Source organism: Panthera pardus, unplaced genomic scaffold, assembly GCF_024362965.1.
Source record: "Panthera pardus isolate Hobbes unplaced genomic scaffold, ASM2436296v1 HiC_scaffold_25, whole genome shotgun sequence".
In the NCBI taxonomy this organism is placed as follows: Eukaryota; Metazoa; Chordata; class Mammalia; order Carnivora; family Felidae; genus Panthera; species Panthera pardus.
The window spans coordinates 50042664-50057151 of NW_026526821.1; the positions used below are offsets into that span (position 1 = coordinate 50042664).

General features: G+C 43.9%; 2 protein-coding genes across 6 annotated transcripts in view; one reads left to right on the forward strand and one right to left on the reverse strand.

Annotated features, from left to right (window-relative positions):
* Positions 1-3313, reverse strand: part of ABHD12 (abhydrolase domain containing 12, lysophospholipase) — an 84778-nt gene extending 81465 nt beyond the window's left edge. Inside the window, exon 1 of one of the 2 annotated variants that reach the window (XM_019437180.2) lies at positions 2982-3313. In XM_019437180.2, coding sequence (XP_019292725.1) covers positions 2982-3172 — 191 coding nt within the window. In that variant the 5' untranslated portion in view covers positions 3173-3313. Of the gene's footprint in view, positions 1-2113; positions 2910-2981 lie in introns of those variants that run through there. The other variant, XM_019437181.2, reaches the window with a different exon arrangement.
* A 378-nt stretch (positions 3314-3691) lies between these two features.
* GINS1 (GINS complex subunit 1) overlaps positions 3692-14488 on the forward strand; it is a 28707-nt gene continuing 17910 nt past the window's right edge. The window contains exons 1-2 of one of the 4 annotated variants that reach the window (XM_019437185.2): positions 3692-3805; positions 13668-13732. In XM_019437185.2, coding sequence (XP_019292730.1) covers positions 13698-13732 — 35 coding nt within the window. In that variant the 5' untranslated portion in view covers positions 3692-3805; positions 13668-13697. Of the gene's footprint in view, positions 3806-9071; positions 9370-13667; positions 13733-14488 lie in introns of those variants that run through there. The other 3 variants (XM_019437182.2, XM_019437184.2, XM_019437183.2) reach the window with 3 other exon arrangements.

The window sequence follows — 14488 nt, forward strand, 5'->3', positions numbered from 1 at the left end:
TTAAAATTACTAAGTAAAACATTAAGAGGCCCGTAATATGTAAGAAAGGATCAATAACAAAAATTTCAATATTCTCAATAACAAAAAAGATAAAGTAACTAGGAATAAACATAATAAATGTACAGGCTTTTAATTTTTTAATGTTTATTTTTGAGAGAGAGAGAGAGAGAGACAGAGTGCAAGTAGGGGAGGGGCAGAAAGAGAGGGAGACACAGAATTTGAAGCAGGCTCTAGGCTCTGAGCTGTCAGGACAGAGCCTGACACAGGGCTAGAACTCACAAACCATGAGATCATGACCTGAGCTGAAGTTGGATGCTTAACTGACTGAGCCACCCAGGTGCCCCAAAATGTACAGGATTTTGAAACAAACCAAATTTAAAAAGCTGTTTTTGAAGTAACTAGGGATATGCATATGTAGACTGGGTATCATATTAAATTAGTAACAGGCAATAAATTGTTGATTTTGATAAATATAGCATTTTGGCTATGCATATTTCAAAAAGTCCTTATTTGTTCAAGCTATACTGTGAAGTATTTATGGATGAAATCATTTTTAAAAATATTCTAGTTCCCCACCCCACCCCCCCAAAAAATGGTGGGAAAAGAGACAATTCAAGATTGGCAAAACATGGCAAACTGTTAAAGAAGTCATGGATACATGGAGGTTCTTTGTATTGTCTTCCCTACTTCTGTATATTTGAAAATATGCACAAAAAACCCCAACAAAATGCAGATAACGAAAATAACTAGTGTGGCAAAATATGCAGATATTGTATACACAAAAGTATACAATAGGCTTATGAAAACACACAAAAATTGCTACCTAACAATTAAGAAATGCTAATTAAAGCTACAAATCAGATGTCATTTTCATCAGCCAAATAGAAAAAGATCAAAATATCTGGTAACATTCATTATTAAGGGGAAGGGCAGACAACTGACACTGCTGGAGGAAGTACTCATCAATACACTGGAGGGCACTTTGGCCTCACCTTTCAAAGTTATAGACACACACTCCTTGGCCCAGCAATTCCACTTCTTAGGAATTTACAGATTCTAATTCAACAAGTATTTTCAGCCACCTACTATGACCAGGCACTGGAGACAGAAAGGTGGAGGAAACAATGCCCAATGCCCCCGCTCTCATAAGGCTTCTATTCTTATATGGGAGGAGACAACCAATAAAGCAACTCAAGTACACAGGCAATTACAAGGTCAAGACAGGGATAAGTGTGATGAAAAAAGTAAACAAAATAAGGGTGTTGGGAGTGGCATGAAGTCTGTTTTGGATGGGCTGGTCTGGGAGGGCCTCTCTGAGGACATGGCAGTTGAGTAGAGACTTTGGTGAAAGAGAAAACAAAGCAGAATGTCCAGCAGAGCATTCCAAGCAAATACAAAAATAAAAATAATCATATCCTTTGAATACAGTACATCTTTTAAGGAAGGTGCCAGGCCAGCATTATTTCCCCAAACATTATTGGGCATAACAATTTGATTTTTTCAAAGGAAGAATTCCCCTACTTATCTAGGCATTATGCTAAACCTGTTAACAAAAGTACATTAAAACTATTCAGGAGTTTTTAATGCAGATAAACCTTTCCACAAAAAATAAATTAGTTTCACAAAAGATATTGACCAGTTACTAGATAATTTTACACAAAAACAAAAATACTGCCAGTCCCTGCCCTTCTGGCAAAAATTTGTACTACTAACTTGGAGGAGACTATATTTTAATTTCATGACCTTTTAAGCAATAAAGTTGAAATGCCGAGGTCTCCTTTTAGATTAAATATTTCTATTCATCCAAATATTCATATTTTCAATTCCAGGATTTTTAAGCAACAAAATTGATTATTTTTAGGGACTATTTGGATAAATATTTGACACTGAAGTGGCCAATGCCATTTAAGGGCATTCCAGCTGACCCCAAAAGAAATTACTCTACAACACCTTAAACATTACATACTAACTTGTTCGAAACCATGAAACATCCAGCTGTCAAAACTGCCATCAATGATACGTTCTATGAACAGCCAGATACTTAAGAAGCCAGCATATGGGGAGAGATTTGTCCCTGTGAAATACACGATCTTAATTTTGAAATCAGCTTTACCTGGATGCATTCATCTCCTACTCAGAGGGAGAATGCAAATAACCAAAAGACTTCCGGACTCTACGGAGATTCCCAAGGAGACAACTCGCGTAGACAAATTTCAAGCACCACAAGCCATCTGCACAACCCAAGACAGGTTTCCTTCCAACAGCTGAGGATGCGGTGTATCCTTCCCGGCCCTCAGACACAGCAGACCATTTAACCTTCCCCCAAAGGTCGTCCAGCAGCTCTGAGCAGAGAATGCCACTTTTGACAACTAGTTACCCGAGAAAAATTACCAAAGTGAGAAACCGGGGAACGGTAGCTTCTACATACACCAGTCCAGCAAGAGGGGCGCTCGGTTTTGAGTTCACTGCAGGAAATCCGTGGGGAAGGATCCCAACGCTCTCTGGGTCTGGAGCCTTCCCTTCAGCGTCCCACCTCGTACGTGCCGAGCGTCCTCGGGCCTCACCAGGGACGCTTCCGACCCCTCCGCTACTCTCCCACAAGGGGTCGTGGCTGCCCGCAGCCCCCAGTCCCTGGGAGAGACGCTGCTCCAGCCCGTTGCTGACGGTGTCCCACTAGCTCACCTGGGAAGGGTACGGACGCGGGACTGAGCTCCGCGGAGGGCGAGAAGAGGACACCAGGGAGGTAAAGAGGGTAGTCGGGGGCGCTCCCGCAGGCAGGTACCTGGGGAAAGGATGCCCGAGGGCTGCACTTGCGGGCGGCTAGGCGAGGGAAAGGGATAGAGGAGGATCGGAAGAGGACACCGGAGGGTGGGGGGTAGGTGTGGAGCGCTCCCGCAGACAAGAAACTTATGGAGGGGCGGGGGCATTAGGGGCTACGTGCCGGCCAGGTACCGGGACTCCGCCCCTGTGCTGCGCCTCACCTGCCCAGGGCCCGCTTCATGCCCGCGTCTGCGGCGCAGCGCGGCTCCGCCGGCGCCTTGCCCGCCAGGCGCAGGTTCTGCTTCAGGCGGCAGTCGGCGTCCAGCGCCGCGGCGGCCGAGCCAGAGGAGGACGAGCCCGAGGCGGCGCAGCGCTCATGCTCCAAGGCGACGGGCTCGGTCCGCTTCCTCATCCCGCGGCCGACACGGCCGGCCGCCGACGGCGTCCACTGGCCTCACTGCCCGCCTGCGCCTCAGTCGCCGCCGCTCACAGGAGCCGCTGCAGGAGGGAGCCCACAGCCCCTAGCATCCCAGCCCCAGGCCGCTGCGCCCGTCTGTACGGCCCGGCGCCTGGGACCAGGTCGGCGGCGCCAGCCAATCAACGCCGGGCTCCTGCCGACCCCGCCCCCCCACTCCGCCCCGTCCCTAGTTCCTCGGGTAGTGGGCCCAGTGTTCCCGGCGCGGACCCGTAGCCATCTTGGAGAAGGGCAGGCGAAGCCGTGCCGGGCGTCACGGTCCCGGCAGGGCCAAGCGGTCGATTTTGCTGTGGTGGGGTCTGGGCTCGGTCCCGGAGAGTGGGAGGGCCGGTTTTGCCTCGTGCTCAGCGCCGTGTGCAAACGCACCGGGTCCTGCCCCAGATCGATGACCCGAACGTGAGACAACGCGGGACTGAAACGGAGCACCCAGTGATCCAGAGCCGCAGCGGAAAGCTGGCTGCTTCCCCTCCGGCCCCAGGCTTTGTGATTTTCCTCTAATGCTGGAAACCCAATCTGAATGAACCCATCAGAAATGTTCTTATAACGGTTTATAAGAACCAAAAGCAAAAGGTAACAAATCACCATTCTCATGATTTATAACTGTTTTCCCACAAGACTTTTAAAAATACACTTTCAGGTACTTTTTTTTTTTTTTTAACACAAGTGTATAGATAATTTAACTGTTAAGTTTTGGGCTGAACATAGGAAAACTGAGCTACTTAAACAACTTACTTCTTAAAAACCTGTATTTGAGGGGCGCCTGGGTGGCTCAGTCGGTTAAGTGGCCGACTTTGGCTCAGGTCATGATCTCGCGGTCCGTGAGTTCGAGCCCCGCGTCGGGCTCTGTGCTAACAGCTCAGAGCCTGGAGCCTGTTTCAGATTCTGTGTCTCCCTCTCTCTGACCCTCCCCCGTTCATGCTCTGTCTCTCTCTGTCTCAAAAATAAATAAACGTTAAAAAAAAATAAAAAAAAAAAAAACCCTGTATTTGATTTTAGATTTTTGTAAAGCAGTTAGAAATAGTGGATGGAGAGGCACCTGGGTTGCTCAGTCGGTGGAGCATGAGACTCTCCATCTTGGGGTTGTTGGTTCAAGCCCCAAATTGGGTGTAGAGATTACTTAAAAATAAAAACTTTAAAACAAAAAAAGTAGCTGATGGAAAAAATAAGTTTCAAAGATAAATTTACACTTCTGGAACCCAAGTTAAGAACTAATTCAACTCATCTTACAAAGAAAAGAGTAATTTCACAAATTTGGTTTTACAGTTTTGGCATTCTTTAATATGGCATTATTTCTTACAAACGATCTACCACCTAGAGATTTGCTTACTTTCTTTTTCTTTTCTTTTTTTTAATGTTTATTTTTGAGACAGAGAAAGACAGAGCATGAGCAGAGAGGGGCAGAAAGAGAGAGGGAGACACAGAATCTGAAGCAGGGTCCAGGCTCTGAGCTGTCAGCACAGAGCCCAATGCGGGGCTCCAACCCATGAACCGTGAGATCATGAACTGAGCCCAAGTTGGTTGGCTAACCAACTGAACCACCCAGGCGCCCTGAGATTTGCTTATTTATTACAAAGTGAACTTGTGTAATTTCAACATTTGTGTCAGTAGAAAACTATTGGCAACTGATCATTTAAGATCAATTAGAAATGCCTTTAGAAATTCAATAGCTCTGGGGGTGCCTGGGTGGCTCAGCTGATTGAGCATCTGACTTCAGCTCAGGCCATGATCCCATGAGCTCACAGTTCCTGAGTTTGAACCCCACTTCAGGCCCACTAGTATCAGCACAGAGCGTGCTTTCGATCCTCTGTCATTCTCTCTCTTCCTGCCCCTCCCCCACATGTGCTCTCTTGCTTAGAAATAAAAAATAAGACATTTAAAAAAAGGAATTGAGTAGCTTCTTATATTAGCTTTGTAATGGTACTTCTAAATTACAATAGAATTTCATTGACTGTATTGCAAAATATATCACAACCAGCGTTCATATTTGTGTGGATATCTCCAAATACTCTCCTAGAACTTAAATGATGAATTCTTTGAAGTGTTAAACTAGCACATACCGGAGACTGGGAATCTAGAAACTGAAGTTAAAAAAAAAAAAAAAAAGTTGACCCCATCACTCACAAAATCCTTTTTAATAGAAAAACAAAAAAGCAAGGAAGGTAGGGCTGTTGAGAAGAGAGAAATGTGAGGGGTATTGAGTCTTGCTGGCATTTAGGACTTGCTCATATAGTCCTCAACTCTTGGTCCTCTAGGGGCCAAAGGCAGGCTTCCCCCAAATGGGCCACTTTGGTTTGAAGATTATTTTGAACTAAAGGCAATCAAGACCTATGGACTTAAATGTTTTGGCCCTCCCTTAACTAAATAGAAGAATCTAAATTGGGAGTCTTTCCCAGAATAATGGTTATTACCAGAGATAAACTTTATCTGAATGACCCATCTATATGACAAAGCAGACATCTAAATTACCAAACATCTGCTCTTCTTATTGCCCTGTGACTTGTATTTGTTCCGTTCTAACTCCCAGACCCCTGGCTGCTTCTCTTTAGTTCAGGATAATAAATATACCTTATTTTGTGTGTCTTTCAAGTTTCTGTGTCAATGTGGATTTCCTGTATATAGGAAACTAAATATTCTCCTGTTAATCTGTCTCATATCAATTTGATTCTTAGTAGAGCTAGAAGGACCTAGAAGGGGACAGGAAATTCTTGCTCCCCAATATACCACATTGGCTTTCTGAGTAGTATCTAAAAGTCTTTAAAGTCTTTAAAGACTACACTGGTGACACCCACATTTGTATCTCTAGTCCACACCTCTTCCTTAAACCCCAGGCCCCTCTAATGGTCTACTTGTTCACTCTGATATACTATTAGCATCTAAAGTTATTATGTTCAAAGCTGAGCTCCCAACTCTTCCAGCCCCCAACTCCTTGTGTAACCTTCCTTACCTCAGGAATGGCAACCTTATACTTGCATTTCCTTAGGCCAAAACTCTGAGATCACCCTAGAATCCTCCCTTCTTATGCCATGGTGTCTATCACAAAGCCTTATCAGCTCTCCTTTCAAAATCCATCCAGGATCCAGGCCACCTGGGCAGCTCAGTTAGCTACTTTTTTTTTTTTTTTTTTAAGTTTATTTGTTTATTTTGAGAGAGACAGAGACAGCACAAGTGGAGGAGGAGCAGAGAGAGAGAGGGAGATAGAGAATCCCAAGCAGGCTCTGCGTTGTCAGTCTGGAGCCCGATGTGGGGCTTGAACTCATGAAACGGTGAGATCATGACCTGAGCTGAAACCAAGAGTCAGACTGAGCCACCCAGGCACCCCAAGTGGTCAGTCAGCCACCTTTGATGTCAGCTCAGGTCATGATAGCACAGTTTGTGAGATCAAGCCCCAAGTCAGGCTCTGCGCTGACAGCGTGTGGAGCCTGCTTGGGATTCTCTCTCTCCCTCTATCTCTGCCCCTCCCCTACTCATTCTTTCTTTCTCTCTCTCTCAAAATAAATAAATAAACTTAAAAAAGTAAAGTCTATCCAGGATCCAACCACTTCTCACCATAAGTGGTCCTCTGCCTCCACCTTTACCCACTTGTCTACTTAAGTCAGCTGTCAGAAAGGTCTTTTTAAAGACTTAGGTCACTTGTTTGCTCAAAATACCTATATGGTTCCCCATCTCACTGAAAATAAAACAGAAAGCTTATGAAAGGGCCTTTGGGGTCCTACCTGACATGGCCTCCAGCCCTCACTCTGATCTCAATCACCAGTGTCTCCCTCCCTTACTTTACTCCAGTGTCACTGACTCCTTGCTGATGCACAGGCCCCAAGAAGGGGTGTGGGTGGCATGTGTGTGAGCCACCCATCCTCCTCGTTGTGGCCTTTGCACTTGCATTTCTGCTGCCCATAATTCTCTGCCCATCCTATGGCCCCATCTCCACACAGCTTATTCCCTCTCTGCTGCAGGTCTGTGCCGCCTTTGAACACTATCTCAGAACCTTCAGGCCCTCGTCATCACTCTGTTTACCTTCCCTGGCTTATTCTTCTTTGCACTTCTCACAAATATATTTATTATCCGTATATCTGTATCTGTGAATTGCTCTTTTCCCATACTGGAACATAGACTGTGAGCGCAAGGACTGTATTCACTGTTTTATGTCCAATGTCTAGAACAATGCCCAGTATGTAGTAGGTACTTCATAAACATTTGCTGAAGGAGTAATGAATTACTGCAACCCCTCAGAAGTGTGTACTATTGTCCCTACTGTACAGGTAAGGAAGTAAGGGTCTGAAATAAAAAGGTTTATGTCAGGGGCACCTGGGTGGTGGCTCAGTTGGTTGGGCATCCTACTCTTGGTTTCAGCTCAGGTCATGATCTCAGAGTTCGTGAGTTTGCCCACATCAGGTTCCACACCAATGTGTGGCACCTGTTTAGGATTCTCTCTCTTTTCCTCTCTCTCTGCCCCTCCCCTGCTCATGCTCGCTCTCTCTCCCAAAATAAATCAACTGAAAAAAAAAATGCTATTTAATAAACACCAGTTGTTTAAAAAAAAAAAAAAAAGGTTTAGGGGTGCCTGGGTGGCTCAGTCAGTTGAGCGAGCGACTTCAGTTCAGGTCATGATCTCACAGTCTGTGGGTTCGAGCCCCACATTGGGCTCTGTGCTGCTTCAGATTCTGTGTCCCCCTCTCTCTCTGCCCCTCCCCTGCTCATGCTCTCTCTCTGTTTCAAAAATAAAAATAAATAAAAATAAAACATATTTTAAAAAAAAGGTTTGTGACAAAGGAAGGTTGTGGATGCTGGCGACTTTTGGAATAGAATCCTGTAGCACAATCCACTATAGTTCTATGTATTTAATTTAAAAAAAAATTAGCTAAATTATTCCTTACAGTAGAGCTGAAAAGGAAATGTCACTCAAAGATTCAAAGACTTTGTAGGCCATTCCCATGCTCATTGTTCAGATCACATATCTACTGTATCTATATTTGCAAAAGAGGAACAAAGTTTCTAGGGTTAACTAGCATGAATCCAAGCAATATTGCCTTTTTAAAAAGTAGCCAAACAAAACAAATTGTTTCTATAGCAGTAATTTCCATTTTTTATTCTATAGTTATGAAAATGTCCATAATCATGTAGGTAAGATTATGGCTGTCTGAATTCATGTTAATCTAGTATTTTCCCTTTTTGTAGATTTCATGAATACAGCTATTTTACAAATGTTTTTAAAGGACTGCTTTAAAATCAAAAGTGGTACTGTAGAGTCAAAAGCTTAAATACAAACTCTGTCACATTAGACGTTGTGTGACCTTGGGCAAGTTATCTATCTTGGGTCTCCTGGAGGGCTCAGTGGGTAGAGCATGTGACTCTTGATCTCGGGGTCATAAATTCAAGCCCCACCTTGGGTGTGGCGCTTACTTTAAAAAAAAGAAAAAAAGGTTATCTAACTTGTTTTCTAATCAGTACCAAGAGTCTTAAAAGCCACCTCAAGTTAATCGTGAGAATTAAATGAAATATGTCACAGCCCATACCACACAGGAGATACCCAAAAAAACTTGCTTTTCCTCTTCTATCGAACAAAAAAAAGCACACTGCAAAACTAAAATGCTGCGTCAGAACATGAATGCACAAGTTTGAGTTTTTTCTCAACCTCAAAGTGCAACCCCTTTTGAACCTAAACAAAAATGAATCAAATGTAAAAAGGAAGAACAAAGATGTGCACATCTCGCGAGTGGCGCTTGGGAACTCGAAAGTCTCTTCTCAGCCTACAGGCTGGAACCCAGGTCCACTAAGCTCCCCCAGCTGCGGGGGTTTCCCTAGAGAAGAGGGCACCGCTTCCCCATCTGTTGTGCGGCTGCGCAGTAGAGGCAAATGTCCCTTCACAGCCGCCGTAAGCCGCGAGGCTCAGGAGCATGTTACTATTGGCTGGGTGTGTTTGGCGCCAAAGCGGAGGCGGAGGCGATTATCTGCGGCTGTGGGACTGGGAACCATAGTACCTTAGAGAGGGGTCCGTGAACCCAGCGACCGTTTGGCGTGAGAGCGGTCGGTTTAGGAAGCTGCAGGGCCGGGGCGCGTCCGACATGTTCTGCGAAAAGGCCATGGAGCTGGTCCGCGAGCTGCACCGCGCGCCAGAAGGGCAGCTGCCAGTCTTCAATGTAAGGGAGGACGGAGTTTCACCGGGCGGGTCGTGCTGAAGGGGCGGGGTCTCGGAAGCGCTGGGGGAGGCCTTGGGACGGGCCTGGGGCTCGTGGGAGGACTGCAAGAGGATCTGGCTCCCAGAGATTCTAACCTGCATATCCCCTGAGGGTGTGCTTTCTCAGCTCGAGTCGGGAACAAAAATTTTGGAACACGGAAAGACAAAATATAGCAGGAAAAAGAGTGCATTCATGTTTATGTCCCCCAGCGATTTGGTGAATTTCCTCATGAGTGTATGTCCTTCAGTGTTTTTTCATGTATGGCTTTATTTCTTGTTCCTGTGTTTGATCAAGCATTTCTTGGTTTCCTGATAACAATCGAGCATTTGTTGAGCACTCTGGCAGAAGCTAGTCCTGTAGAGACAGACTGGGATTCTGACTCCATCATGTGACCGTGGGGCTGTTACTCATGCTGTCTGTGCTGTCAGTTTCATCTACAAAAACGGGAAAGTTGGTAATAATAGTAGTCAACTCTTCCTGTAGTGAGGGCTCTGCAAGTTGGTATATGTCAAGTTCTCTGAACAATGCCTGACACACAGCAGTGAAGTCAGTGTTTGCTATTTATTTTCTTTCTACCGCTGCTGCTGCTACTATAACAATCATTCTTATTTTTGTTACTACCGACAGCAGGGTGATAAGCACGTGACCTACGTTAATCTTGTTCTCATAAGAACTCTGAGATTTAAACCATTTTTTCCAGCCATATACACAGACGCTTAGGGGCATTTTTTTGCCCATAGCTAATAAGTAAAGCTAGGATTTAAACCCTGACAGTCTGGCTCAAGACCTGCACTCTAAATTTTATACTTGACTGCTTCCCTTCTCATAGAGCAGCCACTATTTGGAGCCAGGGCATGTTCTGCTGGGAGAGGGGCACAAAAAGGAGTAACAATGCAGTGTGATGACACCAGAGAGGAGCATAAGGAGCAATCAATGTTGGTGTGGTCTGGGGTAGAGAAGCAGGCATTTGAGCCACACATGGAAGGATGAGGGGACCACTCTGAGAAGGAAGATAGGCATGGCAGCCAAAGGATACAGCAGTGCAGAGACACATGGTCACATAGGTAGGTGTGACTGACAGGGTGTGTACAGAGGCTAGGAAGGTGGGTTCTAGGCCTAAGAGAGTTCAGTGGTCATGCACAAGGCATTTGGAAATTGGTAAAGGATTTTACACAGGAGAGTGATAGGGCAGTTTTTTATGTTTTGAGGATAATGATGGCAGCACTATGGGGGAATGAGTTGGAGACAAGAAAGAACAGAGTCAATGAGATGGTTATGGGTGGTTATAATAGACCAGGTGAGAGCTGTGTATGATCCAGACTGTGTTTGGTTGCTGGGCCTGGAAATCAGTGTTCTAGTTTCAGAGACAAGGCAAACAGGACTTGTAACTGTTAGGATGGGGGTGGGTAATGAATGAGAGGGAGTCTCAGGGAAATTCTCTCTCAGGGACTGTATCAGATTTCAGGAAAAGAGTGTTTGGGGAAAGGCGAGTTTTGTTTTGAACATTAAAGAGAACGTGGTTGGACAGTTGGGTCATTTTGCAGATGAGACTGAGCCAAGAGAAATTATAGATCAAGTTAAGGGATTTGTCTGAACTTGGAGCATATTGAATGCAGAGCCTCACCTTGAACACAGATTTCCTAGATTTCAGTCTGTTGTTCTTTCAGGACTGTTTAAACTCATTTAAAAAGTTAGGAGACAATGGTGGGAAGTTCAGCAGAGATGCTGGAATGCCGAGGGGTTCAGACTCTTAAATATGACTGCAGTTGGACAACCAGGCATGTTGAAGGTCATCTACCGTAAGAGGAAACAAACCCAAAGAGGCAGAGACTTGTCCAACAGGAGCTAGCCAACCAAACCCTTAGTCCAGCTCTCTGTTTCACTCAAATTTTAAGTTAAGTGTTGCTTGACCACTTTTGGAGGGCCCAGGGGTGGGACTTAGAAGTTGTAAGATCCTTCCTTTTTCTTATTTTTTTAATTTATTTTTGAGAGAGAGAGAGAGAGAGAAAGAAAGAAAGAAAGAAAGAAAGAAAGAAAGAAAGAAAGAAAGAAAGAAAGGTAGGTAGATAATATGAGCAGGGGAGGGGCAGTGAGAGAGGGAGACAGAGGCTCCAAAGCAGGCTCTGTGCTGACAGCAGAGAACCTGATGTGGGGCTCAAACTCACGAACTGTGAGATCATGACCTGAGCTGAAGTTGGATGCTTAACCGACTGAGCCACCCAGGCATCCCAGATCCCTCCTTTTTCTAGGTCTTAGTTTGGCAGAGCACCTTTTGCAGTTTTTGTTCCATGTGCACCTTCCACTGACAAACTCACCTGCTAGCCAGGTGACTCAGCAGCCTGGAAGCTGGTCACTCTTTGATACAGCCAAGCAGGGACAGTCCAATCCACCTGAGTGATTTGCAGGCCATAGACCCATGACCCCACTCGACCCTTCAAGAATCATTCCTTCCAGGAAGATGATAGTCACTCAGTTTAGAGCAAGGACTCTTCCTTGTTCATTCTCTCTCAGTGTTAGGTACTGTGTTCAGCAAATTGAAATGATTGTCCACTTTCTATATGCAGAACGGGTAATAATTTAAGTGAGTTTTTAGGGAAATTATCTTGGACTTCCAGCCTGAGGTGGGAACACAAAATAGTGCAGTTTTCACTATAGATTAAAAAATCTAAATTTGAAAGCATGTGTGTATTTTCACAAAATTGTTTCACACTTGTCTTTTGTATACCTGCAGATCTATTGATTATACAGGAGTTTTCAGGTATTCCTGAAAATACTGTTTGCTGATAAAAGGAATATTCTGTAAATATTTCTATATTATTTATGTTAAATATTTTTATAAATAAAAAGTTATTTAGGGGCGCTTGAGTGGCTCAGTCGGTTAAGCATCCAACTTCAGCTCAGGTCACGATCTCACAGTTTGTGGGTTCGAGCCCCACGTCGGGCTCTGTGCTGACAGCTCAGAGCCTGCAGCCTGCTTCAGATTGTTTCCCTCTCTCTCTGCACTTCCCCCACTCATGCTCTGCCTCTCTCCTTCAAAAATAAACATCAAATAAAACATTTTTTAAAAAAGTTATTTACATACTTTTATCATACCTTATTGCTTTGTAGGACTGTTGTTTTTTTGTCATTAGTTTTATCAAAGTGTAATTTGTATACAACAAAGTACAAATTTAGCACATTTTTTAGTTTTACTAGTATATATATCCACGTAACCAGTGCTACAGTCAAAATTTCTGTCATCCTCAGGGTTCCCTTTTCCCTTTTGTAGCTACCTACCACCTACTACCTATAGCTTTTGTAGCAGCTTTAGTCAACCACTGGTTTTTTTGGTGTGGATTCACTGTCATTCCTTTTGATGGCCAAATAACATTCCATTGAGTGAATATACCATATTTGGCATATCATCAGTTAATGGATATTCGGGTGTTTCCATTTTGTAGCTGCCATAAATAATGCTGCTCTGGGGGCACCTGGGTGGCTCAGTCAGTTAAGCATCTGACTCTTAATTTTGACTCAGGTCATGATCTCACAGTCGAGAGATCAAGCTCTGTGTCAGGCTCCGTGCTGAGCGTGGAGACTGCTTAAGATTCTCTCTCTCCCTCTCCCTCTGCCCCTTCCCTGCTTGTGCATGTGCATGCTCTCTCCAAAAAAAAAAAAAAAAAGTGCTATTCTGAACATTTATGTACAAGGTTTTGAATGAACATATGTTTTCAGTTCTCTTGAATACTTGTTGGATAATATGGTAATTATATGTTAAATGTTTTGAGGACGGTGCCTGGGTGACTCAGTTAAGCATCTGACTTCTGCTCAGGTCATGATCTCACAGTTCATGAGTTCAAGCCCAGCATCAGGTGAGCTCAAGCCCTGCTTTGGGTGAACATGAGCCCCTCCCTGGGTGAGCCCCACGTCTCTCTCTGTCTTTGACCCTTGGAGGATTCTCTGTCTCTCTCCCTCTTTCTGTCCCTTGCTCTTGCACCCTGTCTCTCACAAAAAAATAAGTAAATAACTTTTTGAGGAACAATCAGATTGTTTTCCATAGGGCTCTACCACTTTACATTCCTATCTGCAGTGCTTGAGGGTTCCAATTTCTCCTCATCGTCACTGACACTTGTTAGAGCCAATCCTAGAGGTATGAAGGATTACTGCTTTTTGATAAGATTTAGTATAAATCAAAGATAAATATAGGGTAGATGAAATATTGCTATAGACTTAGTAGAGGAATTAATGGATGTGTATTAATGCCATTTTATATGTTCTAGGAGGATGGACTCAGGCAAGTTCTGGAAGAGATGAAAGCTTTGTATGAACAAAACCAGTCTGATGTGTAAGTTTTGATGAGATTGATATTTTATTTTATTTTTTAATTAGGTTTTTGTTTTTTATTATTTTTTAATGGTTTCAGGAGTAGAATTTAGTGGTTCATCACTTACATATAAAACCCAGTGGTCATCCCAACAAGTGCCCTCCTTAATGCCCTTCACCCATTTAGCCCATCCCCCCACCCAGCACCCCTTCAGCAACCCTCAGTTTGTTCTCTGTATTTAAGAGTCTCTTATGGTTTGCCTCCCTCTCTCTTTTTATCTTAGTTTTCCTTCCCTTCCTGTATTTTCATCTGTTTTGTTTCTTAAATTCCACATTTGAGTGAAATCATACGATTTTTATCTTTCTCTGACTGACTTTTTTCACTTAGCATAATACACTCCAGTTCCATCCACAATGTTGCAAGTGGCAAGACTTCATTCCTTTTGATTGCTGAGAAATATTCCATTGTGTATATATACACCATGTCTTCTTTATACATTCATCAGTCAGTAGACATTTGGGTTCTTTCCATAATTTGGCTATTGTAGATAGTGCTGCTATAAACCTTGTTGATGTTCCCTTTTAAATACAAGGGTGCAATTGTGGGGTTGTAGGGTAGTTCTGTTTTTAATTTTTTTAAGGAACCTCCCTGCTGTTGTCCAGAATGGCTGTACCTGTTTGCATTCCCACCAGCAGTGCAAAAGTGTTCCTATTTCTCTGCATCCTCACCAACATCTGTTGTTTCCTGATTGTTCATTTTAGCCATTCTGACAGGTGT